At 47.0% G+C, this 21,337-nt stretch overlaps 1 protein-coding gene across 2 annotated transcripts in view; it reads left to right on the top strand.

Moving 5' to 3' along the window:
• Window positions 1-21,337, top strand: part of Zfp831 (zinc finger protein 831) — a 101,875-nt gene that overhangs the window by 13,503 nt on the left and 67,035 nt on the right. Inside the window, exons 3-4 of one of the 2 annotated variants that reach the window (XM_087645566.1) lie at window positions 12,747-16,405; window positions 18,071-18,210. In XM_087645566.1, coding sequence (XP_087501692.1) covers window positions 12,782-16,405; window positions 18,071-18,210 — 3,764 coding nt within the window. In that variant the 5' untranslated portion in view covers window positions 12,747-12,781. 2 annotated transcript variants of the gene reach the window in all.

Raw genomic sequence — 21,337 nt, forward strand, 5'->3', positions numbered from 1 at the left:
AACGCTATTGTTTATCTTTCTCTCCCTCTCCCTCTCCCTCTCCCTCTCCCCCCCTCTCCCTCTCCCCCCCTCCCTCCCCCCCTCTCTCTTCCCTTTTTATCCAGTTCTGGGATGCTGGGCTTCCTGCTTTTGGGGTACGCCCAGAGATATGTCTCTTAGGTGACTCTGAGCCCAGCCAGATTGGCCATGAAGGTTAACCACCCAAGCCATAGTTCCTAGCTACCCATGTAGCCAAGAGCACCCCAAGCCAGGAGCGTCTGGCCTTTTGGCCACCCAAAGCCCAGGATAACAGTCACGCAGCCCCAATTCACTTAACCTATCATGAGACTTGTTTTGTTTTAACTCGATTGCCCAGTTTTCTAGCACAAACTTTGTAAATGACAGAACGGGCCTAGAGAAACCAATTTTTTTTTTCTTAATCCAATCAAGGTGACCTTGGAAATTAGCCGTCACAAGGGGAGGGGGAGTTTAACTCGTAAAAAGTTGACTCACATGGGCTCTGGGGACTCTACTATCTTGCTTTGAACTCAGCATGCTATCTGTTTGCTGCTTTCCTGGCAAATTATTGTAATCATATAAAACAATAACCATCACCAGTGCAGCGTTCAGAATTGCATTATCTCCCTTCCCAGCCGCTCTGTTTATAACCTAAGGCAACCGGAGCAGCATTATTTCATCCGACATGTTCTAGGGTACAGGAAGCATGGACAGCCTCCAGCTACCCTTGGGGACTGTGAGGCTTGGTGTTCACGTAAGAGCAGCCCTGGCTGGTGGTTTGGGTCTCAGCACCATCTTCCAGGGAGTAGGAAGGCTTAAGACCTTCCTTCTCTCTCTACTTGGCACATAGAACAGCTACCCAAGCCTGCGGCCAGTCCTTTCCCTTGTTATGGAGCAGAGCACAGTCTCCAGTATCTGTCATGGGCCATTTTGTACATGGAATGATTCTTTCTTTTCTCTTCCTTCTTCTCCTCTTTGTCTTCCTCTTCCTCTTCTTCCTCCTCCTCCTCCTCTTCTTCTAATCCAATGGCCCACAGAAGATAAAAGACTTGCCCAGAAAGAATCACAAAATATTGTCAAGCATCTATAAATGCAGGTCCTTTAACTTTGAGGGAGAGGCCTTAGGGCCAAGAATATGGCAAAATAGAACAGCACTTGCCTAGAATGTGTGAAGGCCTGAAATCCCCAGGACATGAGAAATGCATCTATGTCTCAAACACGAGAGATGTGCTCCTGGATCAGGGCTTTTGCACTGTCTGATTGGTTTGGGTCTTTTGATTGTCTTTCCCCTTCCCCTAGATACCCATGTGTTTTCTACCAGGTTTGTTTCAACCTTCTCTGTGAGGCTCTCCCTGCCCATCCCACTTAAAATGGCCACCCTGAAACGTTCCAGGAGAGTCCCCGACTTGATCAAATAAAATGAGCAGTGCCTGAGGAGCTATATCCAAGGTTGACTTCTGGCCCCCATGTGTGCGCCCTTACACCTGCATGCACACACACACACACACACACACACACACACACACACACACACACACACACACACACCACTACCACCACTACCCCCCCCCTCAAATAAAAAAATTGATATAAGTGGTTAAGCTGGATGGAGATAAGAAACCAAGAAAGAGAACTTTCATGATTTTAAATGCATATGAGTGGAATGCCCAAGGCTCTTTAGAGAGGCAGATGGGAAGCTCAGGCTACCACACTGGCTTGAGGCTCCCATGGGCAGAAGGAACTCTGGTTGGGCTCGTGCTGTGTATGGACCTCGGGATGGCTGAAGAAATGTGCACCTTGCCATCTCCCAGAGTCCAAGGGCCTCTCAGACCCGATGGCATCTTTCAACATCCATCAGTTCATGACCTGTTCTAGCAATGCATCCTGGGAAAGTGGGTGTCATTTGGGGCCAGCTGGTCATAAGGCAAAGACATCCTTAGTTCAAATGGCCCTTTAATGCTCTTCAGGAGACTATCTTCATGCAATTCCTCTGGACCTTGCTGTCCAACAAACATCCCTAAACATGGCCGTGTAGATTGACCACCTTGTGTTTGGCCTGTGAATCTGTGCAGTTTAAACTAGATTCCCCGTAGTGTTTTTCTTGTTTTGCTGGCTTATGGATATGTCTGAGTTTGAGAGCATGTCTGCCGGGGTTCCACATGATCACTTACCACCCAGTACACTAGCCTGGGCTAGTTCTCATGGCCAAGGCAGGCAGGATACTATAAGCATCTTGAGTCCTGGGCACAGTACCATGGTGCTCATAGATCATCCAATACTGAGAAATGGTTGAAAGAACCACCATGCCTGTATGCCAGAAATAGCCAGGCTGAACCCACTCAGGGAGCCTTGGCTGGGATCTCTTTTCCTTCAGCTCTGTGCTTACTGCCTGCTGACTAGGGAAGTACCCAGTGGAAATGGCTGTCTCCTTTTTTTGTGCAACCCACGGATGAATTCTGGGCAATTCAGTTTGCATTGTTGCTGTACAATGCGTTTGGGAGTTCCGGGAATACAGAGATGAGAACTGTGTGTCTCCATTCAGGTAGAGGAACTCCAGCCTCAAGGTGATCATGGTAAAACTGAATTTTCTGGGGAAAGCAAATGTGTGAATAGTTTTCAGCAGACTACTCTCATTTGACTGTGATGGAGACTACGAGAGATCCAGAAGCCTCTGGAAACTTACTGAGCCATGCAAGTTTGTCATGGATTGTCCAAGTTACTTGTCTCTTTGCAGCAACAAAATGACTGACAGAAGAAACTTCAAGTCCCCTGAATTTGAAGGGATACAGCCCATCATGATAGGGAAGGCATGGCAGCAGGAATGTGAGGAATCTGGTCACATTGTATCCACATCTAGAAGGTGGGACAGCTGGCTACATTGTATTCACAATTAGGAAATGAGGCACCTGATCCCCTTGTATTCAAAGTTAGAAAGTGGAACCAGCTGGTCACACTGTACCCACAGCCACGAAGTAAACAGAGGGTTGCTGGGATTGCTTTCTCCTTTCTATGCAGTTTGACACCCCATCCCTTGAGAATTGCCACACTCACATTCAGGGCAGGTCTTCTCATCTCAGTTAACCAAATCTAGACAATCTCCACAGAGTGGCCAGAGGTTTATCTCCTAAGTGGTTCTAGAATTTGTCAAGTTGATGAGCACCCTGAGTGAGCAGAGGGTAAACCTGGGATTCAGATTTAGTTCTCTCTCTCTCTCTCTCTCTCTCTCTCTCTCTCTCTCTCTCTCTCCCCCCCCCCCCCCCAAGGCAAAGCCAGTCAGACGTCAGGTTTTCTCTCTGGAGCATCTGCAACCTATTGCTCGTCTTCACAGGAGCCGTGCCATTTGTATATGAAAATTAGTGGATAGCATGAATCGTTTTGTGCTTGGACTCACTCATGCTTTCTGCACATTGTCTCTTTGTAAACTCTCTCTTGGCCTGCCCAGTTATCCTAATTTATTTAAGCAAAACATAATTTCATCACCAAATGGAATTAATTTAGGTGAAACTCTACTCTAACTAACAAGCAATTGAGCCTGGCAGGTCCTGGGCATCCTTGGAGATGGGCTCTTTTGTTCAGGGGATGGAACACAGGACCAGGAAATTCCGCCCTTGTATAGACCCTCTACATCCTTTGTGACCATGACAAAAGTTGCAGAGACCCCTTTTCTGTCAGAAAATTCACACACACATCTAATTTAAATAGTAAATTCACTGTGGGCCCTGGAAGGCCAGACATCTGTGCACACACAGGCATGCATGCATGCACGCACACACACACCAGCACACAGAGAAGAGACATGTGCTCATGAGTGATTCAGAGCTTGGTGTTTGTCCAGAGAGGGCCTAGTTAAGGCGTGCAGATGCTTAGAGGGTACCAGGGCTAAGAAAGGGTGTTGTCATCTCAGAACCATGATTAGAATGGGAAGGGACCTCCTGGGAGAAGTGTGGCCTCTAGTAGGGGCCAGAGGCAATCAGAGCCAATACCTACCTTTCTCCTTTTTATCTGTAGTGTCTCCCATAGAGAAAAGCCATCTGGTGCCAGAGGACTGACTGGGAAGCCATTGCTACTGTCCTGAGTATTCAGGGAAGGGAGGACACTGGTTAGGATTTAAATTAGAGAAGTCACAAGAGTTCCAACCACAACCTGTGGCCACTAATACACACACTGCAAAACAATCTAGAAGCTATGTGTTTCTTTTAATGGTCCCTACACTGACAAAGCACAGTATTGTGGGACACCTGCCTGTTGTTGGTAGTGAGGATGGCCTTCTGTTCATGGGTAACTCCCCTAAACATTACTTGGATTTTTTTTTAAAGGTAGCTGATACTCACTTTTAGAGCAGTTTTAGACCAATTAGTGACCAGAAGCTTGGGTAATGGCTCCATCTGTGATGTACTTATTTAAAAGGCCAGAGGACTTGATTTTGAATCCTTAGGACTCATGTATGAAACTGCGTGTGCCAGTACATGTTGGAGACCCTTGTAATCCTTCTAGAGGAGAGTACATGGGTAATCACTGTACAGGCATACCCTATGTAGCCCAGGCTGGCCTCAAGCTAGAAGCATCCCTTATACCTTAATCTCAGTACTGAGGTCATGAGCAAGAGTCACAATGCCTACCTCTCTTTACATGTGTGTACATGTGTACCTATATGTGTGTGTACATGCATGTGTGTGTAAACATGTATGTGTGTGACCATGCATATACATGTGCATGAGGGAACAGACAGATCCCTGAGGCTCCACAGTCACTTAGCCTAATGGCACAAGTGAGCTCCAAGGTCAAATAAGTGACTCTGCCTCCAGAACTAAAGTGGAGAGTGATTGAGAAAGATGCCTGCCCTCTGCATGTAAACCTACAAACACATGTGCATATGCACATACACATCTACACAGATACATGTGCATATGCACATGCAAACTATGTACATGTATACCCACAGACACATGTGCATATGCACACCTACACAGACACATGTACATATGCACATGCAAACTTATACATGTATAACCAAGACACATGTGCATATGCACATACACACCTACATAGACACATGTGCATATGTACATGCAAGCTATGTACATGTATACCCACAGACACATGTGCATATGCACATGCACACCTACACAGACACATGTGCATATGCACATGCACACCTACATAGACACATGTGCATATGCACACCTATACAGACACATGTACATATGCACATGCAAACTATATACATGTATAACCACAGACACATGTGCATATGTACATGGACACACACACCTACACAGTGCACTGTGTCCAGTGAGCTCCAGTGATCCTCCTGTCTTCCCCACCAGCCCCAGTGTTGGAATTTCAGGAGGACTCCTCCACGCCTCTCTTTACATGGCTTCTGGGAATTCAAACTCAGGTTCTCATGCTGGCAACACTAAAAGCTTTATCCACTGAGCCACCTCCCCATATCCTGGGTTTTGACAATAGTCTACTGCCTGCTACCCCCGGACAGTATCACACAGGATGGATTCACGGCTGCAAGTGTCCTTTGGGCTGTGCCTGTTTACCCCTTCCTCCCCTACAACCTGTGGCACTCACAGACTTTATTGTTCCACATTTTATTTGTTCTAGAGTGTCCAAGGCTGGAGTGACACAGGAAGCAGCCTGCAGAGAGTGGCTTCTTTCACTTAGCAGTGTGCACTGAAGGTTCCCTGTGTCTCTTGGTGGCTTAACTGCCCATGTCTTTTTATTTCTGAATAATTCTCAGTTGTCTGACTGTGTCCGTGTTTGTTTATTCTTTAGAATACTAAAGGACGTCTCAGTCACTTCTCTGTTTTCACTGTGACATTAATAATTAATAAGCTGACATTAATCATCTGTGTGCAAGTTCTTGTGTTTCTAGGCCATCGTAGAACGATGACTTCTTGCTTTTGAGAGTCACAGGAGAGGATGTGCAGCACACAAGGGTCACAATATGTCCTCACTCTCATGTATCCCATTCCCTCTTAAAATGAGTTTTCCAAACCCCCCCTCCAAAAGGAAGGAGGGAGAATTATGCAGGAATGGAAAGATATTAAAGCCTAGAGTCCACGCTGGGTGGCCAAGCTGGTGACTGTGGCACACGATGGACTGAAATTAGGCAACACTGTCATGGAAGTCAGTGCTTCTGCATCCGACCCACTGGTGCCTCCGAGGGTCCCTCCACTGCTCCCTCATGTATCTCATCTTGGATGTGAATTTTGCAAACTCATCTGGGTTTTGTATTACCTCTCTACCCTGGCCCCTTGAGGGACTGGCTGTTCTTGCTATCGAACACTTCGAAAATCACTATTGCTACCTTTGTACTACGTGTCTTCCTTGGATCACCTCTCTTCCATAAAGTCTTTGTGTACACATGCGTATCCATAAAGCCAAACATCTGTACTGGAGAATGGGACGTTCAATGGGCGGTGGCACACATCTGGCAGGACAGGAGCAGGGGCCCAGTTTTCTCCATGACAGCCCTTGAGGGATCATTTGACATTGGGTCTATGTGACTGGGAACTCTAGACTATGCTCCTCCTTCCTGTATCATCCACTCTATCCTCCTGTCAGTCCAAAGAGGGACAGCACAACTAGCCCTTCCTCCATTAAAATCAGCCGTGCCCATAGAGTTTACCCTGAACAAAAGTGGCAGTCTCCCTATAGAAGGGTATCATTTGTTTGGTCCCAGCAGGGATCAGCTATGATTACAGATCAGGTTCAGACAGCCAAGCTGTAAGGGTGGCAGGTGGATATGCCCTGTTTCTAAGGGCTGAGCCTCCAACCCACGACAATCGGTTCTGGCTGTGATTTTGTTCTCCCCAGTAATAGGCTTGTTGCTGGAGCCACCTGTCACTGGGCTTCATCTCCGCTGCTACCTGCTGCGACTCCTCCCTCACGTAGCATCTTCCTCCTCTGCAGGGATATAGCTCCGTAGGAGGACATGAGGGTTTCTGGTTGCTCCCTTCAGGACACTTGCTTTTTTGCAGACTGCCTGGCATGGGGTCCCATTTACCTCTCCCTCAACTCCCCATGAGGCAGGCTGAGGTGGGAAGTACTCCTCCCTTCCTTCTGGCTCCCCTCCCTTCCACTTCCTCCCCACCCACCTACTGGGACTATCAGAGAAGTGCTCCTAGCTCAGACTCTGCTCATTACACTTCCTTCCTTAGAATCTAGGCTCAGAACTCAGATGTCTTGACTCTGATTCTGCAGCGGGGACTTCAACAGTAGCCTTACCCATCAACCCTCAGACACCATTTCAGAACCAACTGGGGTATCCTTCCCTGCAAGGCCCCCCAGAACACCAGACAGAGCCTGTGGTAGTACTCAGGTGTCAGGAGACAATGTCTTCCACGGCAGTCTGAGGCAGTCAACCCCAGATTTGCTGGCGGTCCCTGTGCCCATGGCTGGACCTAAGGGGTGACACACAGCAACTTGGCAGTGTACTCCACTAAAGCCTCCCTAATTACCTCTCCCTGGGAGCCGCACTGGAGCCACATCCTGTGAATGGAGGGTGAGAGGTGAATGAATGCTGAGGGATGGAGGAGAGGCAGGGGTGGGAAGAGCCACTGGGCAATAGTTCCAAAAATTCTATTATTTTTTGATACTATTATTGAAAACTTAGATGAATCCAGCTCTTCTCCATGCTAGATGCAGACAAATTTTCTTTTCACATAAATTGTTTCACCTACCAGTCCTGGTGGTACGCAGCAGTAAACCCCATATCCAGAGTTCTGAGACTGGAGGATAGCAAATTTCAGACCAGCCTGGACACCTCAGCAAGACCTTAACTCAACAAGAACAAAGAAAAAGAAGCAAGGACGCAAGGGAGAAAAGAATTTAAGTTGGGCGTGGTGGTACATGTCTGTAACTCCAGCAATCAGGAGACTGAGGCAGGGGGATTGCTATATATTCAAAGTCAGATGGAGGACATTATCTTAAACAAAACAAAACAGAGCAAAATGAAACAAAACTTGATGAACCAACGAGTTTATTGGGGTCATAGTAACACAGTGACAAAGTGACGTTACCTGACAGCCCACCCCAGCATGGGTAATGAACTGGTAAAGCAGGAGCTCACACACCTTGCGGGCATCTCCACCAAAGAGTCTCCTCTCCCAGCTCCTATACTGTGTGTAGAACTTGAAGGCAGGTCCTGCCACTTCCCCAGTCTTGAGTCTAAGGAACCTCCTTCCTTCTTGTGAGAGAGAGAGAGTTCGAATTTAGAGGAAATAGTCACACACTACTACCAAACTCTGTTCTGTGGAGGCCTCATGGAGTCACCCTTACAAGGACTCTACTCTCAGCTCACTGTCCTTACTGTGCCATACTAGTGAGTGGGAAACTATCCCATTGGCCTTTTCTTTCCAAACGTGTTTTGAGGTAGGGCCTTCCTAGGTAGCTTAGATGAACCTCAATCTTGAGACCCTCTCATCTCTGCCTCTCTCCAATGTCCTTGTTTATTTAATTACATTTATTCATTTGTGTATGTGTGGACGTCTGTGTGTGTGTGTGTGTGTATGTGTGTGAGAGAGAGACAGAGAGAGACAGAGAGACAGAGAGACAGAGAGTCAGAGACAAAGAGAGAGACAGAAACAGAGACAGAGAGACAGAGACACAGAAGGAGACAGAGACAGAGACAGAGAGACAGGGAGACAGAGAGAGAAGAGACAGAGAAGAGACAGAGAGACAGAGAAGAGACAGAGAGACAGAGACAGAGACAGGGAGACAGAGACAAAGAAACAGAGAGACAGAGACAGAGACAGGGAGACAGAGAGACAGAGACAAAGAAACAGAGAGACAGAGACAGAGACATGTGCATATATGGAGGTCAGAGGACTATTTGTTGGAGTCAGTTCTCTTCTTCTACATGTCAGCCCCAGGGATGAAATTCAGGTTGTCTGCCTTGGCAGCAAGGGCCCTTAGCCACTGAGCCACCTTTTAGGTCCTGCTCATTTTAGAGTTGAGTTATTTGGATTCTTGTCATTGAGTTCTAAAGAGTTCTGTGTGTGTGTGTGTGTGTGTGTAGTGTGTGTGTGTGTGTGTGTGTGTGTGTGCATGTTTGTGATCACATGTATGGATGCGTGGGAAGGTCAGAGGTCAACTCTGAGTGTCTTCCTGGAGCTCTCTCTGCTTATTAACTTTTATTACTTTGAAGTCTTTAATTTTTTTTATTTATTATTACTATGCGAGTGCTAGTGTGTATGAGTGCGTGCATGTGAGTGCTTGTCTGGCAGTGAATGGTGTGCATATTCCACAGTGTTAGGCCGGAAGACAACGGTGTGAAGCCAATTCTTTCCTTCCACCTCTATGTGGGCTCTGGGGTTCGAAGCTAAGTCGTGGGACTTGTGCAGCAAGCACCTTTACCTTCTGAACAGCATTGCCGGCCCCTCAGCTTTATTACGACAGACAGAGCCTCTCGCTGATGCTGGAGCTCACTGATTTAACTAGAGTGGCTAGGCATCATGCTCTGGGGATCTGTCTGTCTCAGCCTCCCCAGCACTGGGGCTACAGACATGCTTTCCTGCACCTGGATTTCACATAGGCCCTGGGGATCCAAACCCAGGTCTCTATGCCTGTATGGCAGATACCTAAGACCTGGTCTCACGTCCTTCGTTCCATCAGATCTTATGCTTCCTCCCACCGTGTGGCTCTTCACTCTTGATAGTGTTCTGAACGCTGATGAGTCCATTTTTTCTACTTTTCCCTTTACTGGCTGTGCCTTTGGCATGCGTCTTGGAGTCACTGCCAAATCAAAGTCCAGGTTTAACTATGTCTTCTGAGAGTCTTAGATCTTTTGATCTTTCATTTATGTCTTTGATCTATTTTGAATTATTCTTTTGCATATTGCATGAAGCAGAGGCCAACTTTAATCTTTTGTAAGCGCACATACACAACACACACACAACACATACATATATACACATATACACAATATACACACATACACACATACACAACACACACATACAACACACATACATATATACACATATACACAATATACACACATACACACATACACAACACACACATACATATACACACATACACAACACACACACAACACATACATATATACACATATACACAATATACACACATACACACATACACAACACACACATACATATACACACATACACAACACACACACACAACACATACATATATACACATATACACATATACACAATATACACACGTACACACATATACAACACACACATACATATACACATACATATATACACATATACACAATATACACACATACACAACACACACATACATATACACACATACACAACACACACACACAACACATACATATATACACATATACACATATACACAATATACACACGTACACACATATACAACACACACATACATATACACATACATATATACACATATACACAATATACACACATACACAACACACACATACATATACACACATACACAACACACACACAACACATACATATATACACATATACACAATATACACACATACACACATACACAACACACACATACATATACACACATACACAACACACACACAACACATACATATATACACATATACACAATATACACACGTACACACATATACAACACACACATACATATACACACATACACAACACACACACAACACATACATATATACACATATACACAATATACACACATACACACATACACAACACACACATACATATACACACATACACAACACACACACACAACACATACATATATACACATATACACAATATACACACGTACACACATACACAACACACATACATATACACACATACACAACACACACATACAACACATACATATATACACATATACACAATATACACACATACACACATACACAACACACACATACAACACACATACATATATACACATATACACAATATACACACATACACACATACACAACACACACATACATATACACACATACACAACACACACAACACATACATATATACACATATACACAATATACACACATACACACATACACAACACACACATACATATACACACATACACAACACACACACACACACACACACACGTAAGGCCTCATGCTGTAAAACTTAATAGCTAAAAGGGCTTGGTACAAAAGTCTGGTGTCATAAGTTCAAGACTCACATAAAAGCAGAAAGACAATTGATTCTACAAAGTTGTCCTCTGAGCTCTATGTGCCCACACACACATCACACACACGTAGTAATAATAGTTTTTTAAAAGAGAATATATATAATTGTAGTATCTTTTCTTTCAACATAATTTATTTCGTAGTCTATTTATAAAGCTTCCTTTTTCTTTTTCAACTTCTTAAAACAGGGCATTGCTACGTAGCCCAGGCTGGCTTGTAACTCCTGCTTCGGCCCCCAAATGCTGGGATTACAGGCACGAACCACTGCATCTAGCACAATTTGATCAGAAGTGAGGCAGTGTTTTACAACTGGCTCACAAACTTGCTGGAAAATCTAACGTCAGCTTCCTTGAGTCAGTGTTTCCTCGCAGTGGCCTTGTTATCCCAGCGCAATGATGCTGGGGGTGCGGGGCAGGAGTGGGGGATTGAGAGGGACTGGTGAAGACTGGGGTTTTCAGTTTCCTTGAGGAACTGTCCGTGGGTCGTACGACGCTCATACAAGCTTAGGTGGGTGATGGTGTCACCAGCCTACCTAACATGTCCCTCCATCATCTGAGTTTCCCTTCATGATTTCAAGAACGAGTGTAGCCTGCTAATGGTTTATCTGCTTCTCCCGGCCTATCAGAAACTGACTTAATCTCAACTGTATGAGACAGGGATTTATGTAGAGGCCTAGGCTTCATCCTGAAGTTGGACGACTACTCCATGGAATGATATGACACCAAACACAGGGTTCCTGTTTACATTTGAACCTGACAAGGTCGTAATGTCTTAGCATAAACAACACCCTTTGGGCGCAGGGACAAGCTTGTACTATGAGAACTCACCATGCGGTATTTGGGCCATGCTTCCATGAGTTCAAAGTATGGTGTGTAATTTTTCTGAAATTCAAGTTTGCCCCTCAGCCCTGCGTTTTAGTCTCCTAATCCAGGAAGCCCCACCCTGACCCCACCCCACCAAGTTCTTACTGTAGTCCTCCTGGTGGAAGGCTCAGAGCCTCAGAGTGAGAAGGGCCTTACTCCGGAGATCTCGTAGATCTAGAAATGGCATCATAGGCAAGAAAGGGATTTGAACTTTTGGAGTAGATATTGTGAATGGTAGCCACCTCAGCGGGGTGCTCACCTGTGCTCGTGTAGGTGTGTGTGACTGCATAGGTATGTGTGTATGTAGGGGGGTGTGTAACACTCTGTATGTAGGGGTGTGTGTAACACTCTGTATGTAGGGGTGTGCATGTGTGGCGCTGAGTATTCAATCGAGAGCCCTGTTGCATGCTAGTCAAGTATTCTCTTACTGAGATACATCCCTAGATGTTTTTTAATGTTTTATTTTGAGACAGGCTCTCACTCTGTCATCGAAGCAGGGCTAGAACTTGTGATCCTCCTGTCTCAGTCCTTTGAGTAGCTAGGTTTACAGTTTGGCAACACCATACCTTTCTAAACTTGAGGACAAGAGTCCTGGAAGATTGTGGTTGGGGTTCACAGAGGGTACCACAATACCTTCTAGTGGGAAGAAGAGAGACCCCATGGTAAAGTGTGGTTCTCTCCCACAGGTTGACATAATCCTGGACTACACAAATGATGAGGAATGGAGACTTCAGAACCTACTCACCCTCCCCCGTCGTCCACGGATCAGCAAGCCTCTGTACCTGGCATTCCAGGGGGCCCAGGTGGGCAGGCCTCACCTCGCCTGACCCTGGGACCTGTCATCCTGCCACCGGAGCAGGGCCTGGCCCCAACTGTGTTCTTGAAGGCCTTGCCTGTCCCATTATACCACACGGTACCTCCCGGGGGGCTCCAGCCACGTGCACCCCTGGTAACAGGCAGCCTGGAGGGGGCTAGCGTACCCTTCATCCTCAGTCCCTTGCTGCAGCCTGAAGGGCCCAGTGCCACCCAGGTGGGCAAGCCAGCTACCCCAGCTCTGACTGTGAACATCGTAGGCACACTGCCTGTACTCTCCCCAGGTGTGGGGTCCGCACTGGTCAGCACAGGCAGGGTAAAGAGTACTGGTAAGTACCTGTGCCCACACTGTGGCCGGGACTGCTTGAAGCCCAGTGTGCTGGAGAAACACATCCGGTCCCACACAGGCGAGAGGCCCTTCCCGTGCCCCACCTGCGGCATCGCCTTTAAGACCCAGAGCAACCTGTATAAACACAGGCGGACACAAACACATCTCAACAACTCCCGCTTGTCCTTGGAGTCTGAGGGGAGTGGGAGCAGCCTTCTGGAGGAGGGAGACAGGCCCGGAGAGACTGCCTCAGTGGATAGTCGTGGAGATGAAGGAGCTCCAGAGAGAGCCCTTTCTCCAAGTGTCCACCCTACCCTTGCTGCTCAGAACAGGGAAAGGAAGGTGGACTCTCTCGGGGCCACCCTTTCTCACAGGGAGGCCTCTGTGGATCAGACCCAGATGGTATCACCTGAGTTTCCACTAGCCAGCCCACAGCCTAGACGGAAGCTGCCAGAACCAAAGCCAGGCTTCGTGCAGCGACAGCAGGAGACCTGTTCAGAGAAGCCTTGGGACCCCAGGGCCTTGGAGGGCCAGCTGAGGAAGTGTGAGAGCACAGACTCTGGCTACCTGTCACGCTCAGACAGTGTGGAGCAGCCCCCTGTTGCCTCTAGCCCCTTGCATAGCCTATCGGAGCACAGCGCGGAGTCGGAGGGGGAAGGAGGCCCTGGCTGTTCCTCCTCAGGCAACAGGGCGGAACAGGGAACACCAGGACCCAGCCTGGAGATAGAGAAGAAGAAGCTGGAGGAACGAATTGCCCTGCTCATCTCTCACAACCAGGCAGTAGTGGACGACCCACAGTTGGACCATGTGCGGCCCCGCAAGACTGTGCTATCTAAGCAGGGCAGCATCGACTTGCCCATGCCATATACATACAAGGATTCCTTCCACTTTGACATCCGGGCGCTGGAGCCCAGCCGCAGAAGGGTTGCCCTCAGTCCGGCCCTCTCCACCTTCACACCCCTGGAAAAGGCCAGGCCTCTTTTTTTCCACTCAGTCCCCACGCAGCTCTCCACCACAGTGGAGTGTGTCCCTGTCACCAGAAGCAACTCGCTGCCTTTTGTCGAGGGTTCTAAGTTGTGGCCAGAGCCACCACGGGACTCACAGGACGCTGTTCCAGGGGTGCAGAAGGCCCTGAGCCCCAGGCTCACCTCAGCCCGGCTGGGGTGCCGCCCAGGACTGACCTTGGCAAGCATCCCCAGTGGTCACCCCCGGGCCCTGGTGAGACAGGCTGCTGTGGAGGACCTGCCATGTACGCCCACTGGAGACCCCTCCGCTGTAGCTGAGGACCCGGATGGAAAGAGAGCTGTGGCAAAGGAAGGTGTGGCGTACAAGGGCAGAGCCAGTAAAAAGTGTAGCCAGAGGAAGCAAAGGATGTTCTCCCAGGAGAAATGGCAAGTATATGGAAATGAGACCTTCAAGAGGATATACCAGAAAATGAAGACCAACCACCAGGGAAGACAGAAACACAGAGAGGTGAAGCCGGCCCAAGGGACAGAACTGGGCCTTCCTCCTCCTCAGGAACAGATAGGAGGGAGTGACGATGCAGGCCTGTCTCAAGACAATAGGATCCCTATCCTTGGAGACACTACAGCGGGGGCTAAGCCGGGGTCTTGGAGAAGTCGGCCGTCCCTGGAAGACTCACTGGAGGCTGAGTCTCTTAAGCAGCTGAAGGCGGTGGCCAGAGTCAAGTCATCTCCTACCCTTGGCAGCACAGATGGCCTCTGCTTGAGTGGCAAGAGCCCTTTGCTCTCTCCAAGTGGGAAATTGGACCTGGGACACCAGCTGCCTCCAATGCCTGGGCCTTGCCAAGGAAGAGACTTAGAAGCTCCTGAGACAGCTTCACCAGACCCAAGTGGTGAGGTTATAAAAGAAACCAGCCCTGGGGTCCAAACTGTCCTCAGGCGGTCCAGTGGTGGGTCTGTGGCTCCACAGCTTGCAGAAGACAAGTTACCCTCAGAGAGAAAGAGACTGAAGGTGGAGGGGCTGGACCATCAGGAGCAGCCAGGGCCTCTGGAAACTGAGACCTCAGGAGGCTCTGTGCAGGCTGACCCCCAGCCATCCCAGAAACAGGACAGTGACCCTCGGGAAGTGCTGGGTTGCTCAAATAAGAGTATCCTGCATGTGTCCACAGCCCCAGAGCCCTCAGATGTCTCTTCAGCTGCTTCTGCTGTTGCCCTGAGATGTTTAGGGCTAGAAGACCAGGATTCCCTATTGCCTTCTGTATCCAGGACTCCTGGACTTCATTCCCTGCTGCCTGCCCAGCTCCAGGATCCTGGTGTCCCTACTGCTCAGTCAGGTGTATCCTTTGCTCCCAAGTACCTCCTCAGGTTACCTCAAGGAGAAAACCCCTTATCTCTGGTTGCTCCAGGGTCTGGAAAAGGCTCAGACTCTCTGTGTACAAGTACACAGCCTGTAGAACAGGCCCTTCTTGTTGGATCAGAACTGGGAATGCTCCAGCCACCTGGAGCATATTCAGGCTCAGGTGAGGCAGGGGGCAGCCCTAAGGACCCTAGCTGGTCCAAGTCAAGGGATGAAAAAGAAGAGGCACAGACAGGAAGAGAGAAAAGAGACAGGACCAGCGACAGCATCCGAGGGACTAGACGCTCTCCTGACCCCAGAACCAGCACCATCCAGGAGATAGCCTCCATTCTGTCTACCCACACCTGTGACATTCACGTGGCCCAGGGGGTAGTGAGTAAGGCCCATGCCATTCCTTGCCTCTGCACAGACAGCCCGCCAGCAAGAGCTAGGACATGTGGGAATCTCTTAAACCCTTGGACACCATCTCAGAAGCTGGGGACGCCTCCTAAGAATGCCGCAGAAGGTCCTCCTTTAGAAACCAAGGAAGGGCTGCCCACCTGCTTTCTATCCCAAGCATACTATTTCCTTACAACTTTCACAAAGCCCCAGGCTATTTCCCTGAACCAGCAGAAACTGGCCTTGTCACACAGCTTAGGAAACCCCAGGAGCGGTGAGGCCACAAGCTCCTTCCCGTCACTTAAGGCTGAGCCCCAGCTCACATGGTGTTGCTTAAGTCGAAGCCTGCCCCTGCCTGCAGAGCAGCAGAGGGCAGCTCCTGGACACTTGGCTTCATCCCTGCCTAATAGAAACCTCCAGGGTGACAGTAACAAAACATTGCCTGAGAGCAGTAGAGGAAGGACCCAGACGGGCCGAGGAGGAGAAGGATCTACGCAGACACCTGAGGTAACACCAGCTCAGCCTGGGGACTGGGCAAACATGAGAGTGAAACAGGAAGAAAGAGAGGAAGGGAGAGAAAGAGAGAGAGAGAGCTCATGAATCTATCCCTGTGAATCTCACCACCATTAGGAGGTTCTCTGCTCCCAAGAGAGGCTAGTGCTACCATATGTGGGCTGGGAAAAATAAAGGCCCTGGATAGGAACAAAGCTAAGCAAATTCGTAAAAGCAACATAGTAAAAAAACTATTGTACTGGAACCTGGGTCGTGGCTGAGTTGGTAAAGTACTTGCCACATAACCATGAGGGCCCGAGAATCCACAGTTAAAAAGCCAAGAAGGATGGCAGGCTGTGTTCTAACCCCAGCACTGGGGAGATGGTCTCTGGGGGCTTAGTGAGAGACAGTGGCTCAAAATACAAGCTGACGGCTCCTGAGAAATGACACTCAAGATCGTTCTTTTGCTTCCACATTTGTGGAGAGAGAGAGAGAGAGAGAGAGAGAGAGAGAGAGAGAGAGAGAGAGGGGAAGGAGGGGGCGGGGGAGGGAGAGGGGGAGGGAGAGGGAAGGAGAGAGAGGGAGAGAGAGAGAGGAGGGGGAGGGAGAGAGGAGGGGGAGGGGAGGGGGAGGGGAGGGGTGGGGGAGGGAGATAGAGAAAGAGAGAGATTTTTGCTAGCATATCCAGGTAAGGTATTTATGATTAGACATAATACTTCATTCTATTTGTAGAAACAGAGACAAAAATAAAAACAGCAGCAACAAAAGCAAAACCAAAAAGTCCAAAATCAACATATTTTATTTCATTTTGAATTTTGTCCGTGGGGTATGCAATTCACAGAACAGGATATCAGCTCCTCTGGAGCTGGAGTTAAGGGCAGCTGTGAGCCACTTGATGTCAGTGCTGGGACTTTTAGGTCCCTCAGAAGAGCAGCAAGTACTCTGAACTGAGTCACCTCTCCAGAAACCAGAAAGTCATGTTGACAGATAAATTCCAGGCAGAAAACCAAAGCAGAACAAAAGAGGGAACAAACACATAGAGAAAGTGCTCCACTATAATTACCAGAGCCATTCAGACCTAATTCTGAGGGTCTCAGGAGCAAAGATAACAAGGAAAATATGACTGAAGCTCAAGGGGGAATCTAACCTGGAAATTAAGCCATGAGTTTATGGCCCCATCTTGAAAGCATTGAAGTCTTGGTCTTGTTAGGAGATGGCTTGGGGTCAGGGAGCTAAAGGGGACAGCACTGAGGCCTCAGTTCTAATTGGGCTTATGGAACGAAGACAAGGGTGGAACCTGAGACTTGCAAGCAACCTTGCTTCTCCCAGAGGTTGGGGGTGGGGATTGAAAGTCTGGTTTAAATCTTTTCTTTAAATCTTTCCAAATTGTAGGGATTCCTGAGGGTGGGGGACTATGGGTGATGGTTAATTCTCCACTCACATCAAAGATCCAACATTTTCATTGAAGGTCTAGCTAGGCATGATTCTGGAAGGTTCCATGTGGCATACAACCATGTAGCCTGGTAAAAATACTGAATAGGCTCAGGTTATTTGATAACACATTTGGGTGACTTGATTTCTATTAGGTAGGCATCCTATCTGTTGAGAAAACACCCATCATGGTGGTCCCCAACATGAGGGCTTTGAGTGACATAATGCCAACATGCCTGGTATTTTCAGCTTCCCTATCCAACAGTCCCAGGGCTGAGGGCCGAGGACCAAGTGTCCAGGCCACGGTGGAGGAAAGAACTGTGGCGTAGGAGGGTGAAGACATCTCGTGAGAATGCCAAGCAGAAGAAATTGATGCTTCAATCCAAGAGGTAAGATATGTGGCCTCCTCTTCCCCTTCCTCACTAGCCTGGTATCAGGAGCTGCAAATGGCTACTTAGTTAAACCCCCAGGAACTGAATGTGGCATTAAATGGCGGCTTGGCTCCAGAGGGAGGCTCCTATTCTATTGATCTTGAGTTCTGTGGCTCCAGATCTGCCTCTGCTACCCATTGCCCATCCAGCATGATTCCACTAACCATGCAATTGTTTACTGGTATATTTCTAAGGTAGGACACAGTAAATGTTTGAGATAACCAAGTTGAAAATCCAGCCAGCCAGCCAATGCGGTGAGAGTATGTGTTAATTATTGCTTTTAAGACTTTTTTTTAAGTATTTGCAAGCAATGTGTATCTTTTGCAGAAAAAAAATAAAAATCCAGAGAAGCAAAGAGAATTTCCCAGCAATCTCAAGGCTTGGGAATACTCCTCTGAACATTTGGAGGCACTATTTTCTAGATAAGGCCAAAGACATCTTTTAGGAGGCTTTAAGAGCTCAGCAACAGCTCTTGTGCCAAGTGTATCAAGTAAGGGGTCTGTCTAAAAGTTACAGCCATGTCATCAAAACCAGATTTCATACAAGTGTCTTTATTTTCCACTCATCTCAAGTGCTCAGAAGTTTTGAGAACACAAGTCTTGTCTTCTTGAGTGGTTGCAACTGGCCAGAGAGAAGTAGTAGCCACCCTGGTAGGTGAAAGCTATGTTTTGTGAATACCCCAGTCCCTACCTCTCTTCAGCACTGAATCTTCAGCTATATTTCTCAGCTTTCTTCCATGTCTACCTCCACAGAATTGAGTTTGAATATTTTTACCTTAATAGTTTACCTTGTGGGAGTCAAGAGAAAGCATCTTTACCAGGGAACTTCTCTAGAAGATCCTCAAAGTTGAATATGTGGAGTTGGACATAGAGAAGCAAGAAAGCTCTGAGCAAGGGCCTTGTCTGAGTTACTTTTCAATTGCCTAATAAAGCAGCATGACCAAGGCAACTTATAAAAAAAAGTACTTAGTTTGAGGGTCATGATTCCAGAGAGTTTCAGTCTGATGGGCAGCATGACAGCAGGCAGGCAGGCATGGCGCTGGGGCAGTAGCTTGTGTATTCATTCATTTGTCCATCTAATTATCTATCTATTTATCCACTCATGCATATATCAGTCATGCATCCCATCCATCCATCCATCCATCCATCCATCCATCCATCCATCCATCCATCCATCAATTTATCTTGCTGCCCAATTACGTACCTACCCACCTACCTAACTATCCGTCTTCCTGACATTGCTGTGAGGTATTACATTCTGTGAGTGAGGTTCATCCTTCTTCTTTCATGCTTGTTAATGTTAGCTGTTTTGAATCTTTTAAATGATAAATATAATTTACAGGACCCTGTGAGAGTCTAGATAGTATAGATTCTTTACCTGTTCAAAGCTGTGTATATATTCTTCTGTCTAGCATTTAGTTTTTAAAGCCACCCTATTAATCTTGGCCTATGGAATTGCCTCATTTTTCATTTCTGGATGCATTTTGGATCATCCTTGTTGTACTTCATTCAGAATTCCTGCAGAAAAGAAGACTTCCCTGGTTGTCATCAGTTTGAAATAGCTGCACTCATCCTGGTGATGGGCAGCATTTCTTCTGGCTACAGGGCTCTAGGTAAACACTCCTGTTTGCTCAAGGCATCAAGGCTCTTCTTCCACCCTCTTTATTTTCTGTTTTGTGGAAGTCCGCTGTTGGCCACTTCTCTTGTCTGTGAAATGTCTTTATGTCTGGCTGCTATTAAAGCTGTTCTTTTGGTGTTTGTGTTTCACCATTTTACCGTGACACTTGGGGTTAGAGGTTACCCTTTATGTAGCCCATCCAGAATCCTCTGGGCTTTGATGATCTTCGTAGAAAATCCCTTGGCCATCATTTCTCACGCACCATTTCTATCCCACTCTCTCCTCTCTTTCTAAACATGGGAAAGTAATGTTTCTTAGACTTTCTCTTCTTTGTGCATGTGTGTGTGTGTGCATGTGCACGTGTATGTGCATGTGTATACACGTTCTTGTGTATGGTACATGTGTATGAACATTCACATGTGTTCTGGTGTATGTGAAGTCAGAGATATACCTCAGGTCTGTTCTCAGCTTCACTTTATTTTTGAGTCAGGATCTCTTACTGGCCTGTACCTTGCCCAGGCATCCATCTGCTCCTGTGCACTTCCCCAGTGCTCATATTACACGTGCACAGCACCATCCTTGTTTGTTCTTTAGTTTTGTATCTGGGATTGCAGCTCAGGTACCTGTTCAGCTCGGTCTTTGTGTTTATTTGACAGTTGCCAACTGAAACCTCTCTCCAGCTTTTTTTTTTTGTTTTTTTTTTTTTTGGAAACAAGGTCTCACTGTGTAGCCAAGGCTGAACTGGTGGTTCTCTTGTTTCAGTCTCCTGAATGTGGTCTTACAGAATGCACCACTAGACCAGACTTGCATGTTTTCTACCTTTAGTAATGTTTGTGTCTGTATGGATACACAATGTGGATGCATTTTTCAGTGATATCTTCAAATTTTTACTAATTTTTCTTAATTCATTAAATAACTTCTTTGGTGAGGCTTTATTGATATATAATTGAGTTTTAAGAAGTTGCATATCTTTAAGACATATAATTTAATTCATTTTGATGTAAACACGTAGGACACCAACAGTAGAAAGTTTCCACCACAGCTCTGTAATCCCTCTCTTCTGTCCACACTGCCTTTCCTGTTCCCAGTGAGCCATTAATGTGCTTTCTGTCGACGTAAATTTGATTGCCTCTTCTAGACTATGAAAGAAACAAACTCACTTTCTTTGTGTAGGAGTTGTTCTTCTCTGGGGTTAGCTTCCCCAGACACCTGGATTATTCTGGGACTTATCTATCCACTGGGTTTAATTTCTGTTGTTAAAATAAAACATGGTAAAAATAAAATGTCAAAAAATCAGCTTAAGGGAGAAAGAATTTAATTCAGTTCACAGTTCCAAGTTATAGTCCCTTGTAGCAGGGATGTCAGGGCTACAGTAACTTGAAGCAGCTGTCACATGACTGTCACATGACTGTCACATGACACCCACCGTCAAGAGCAGAGAGAAATGAATGCATGCTCCCTTGCTTGC

The sequence above is a fragment of the Rattus norvegicus genome, chromosome 3 (genome assembly GCF_021556685.1).
Source record: "Rattus norvegicus strain SHRSP/BbbUtx chromosome 3, alternate assembly SHRSP_T2T, whole genome shotgun sequence".
Lineage (NCBI taxonomy): Eukaryota > Metazoa > Chordata > Mammalia > Rodentia > Muridae > Rattus > Rattus norvegicus.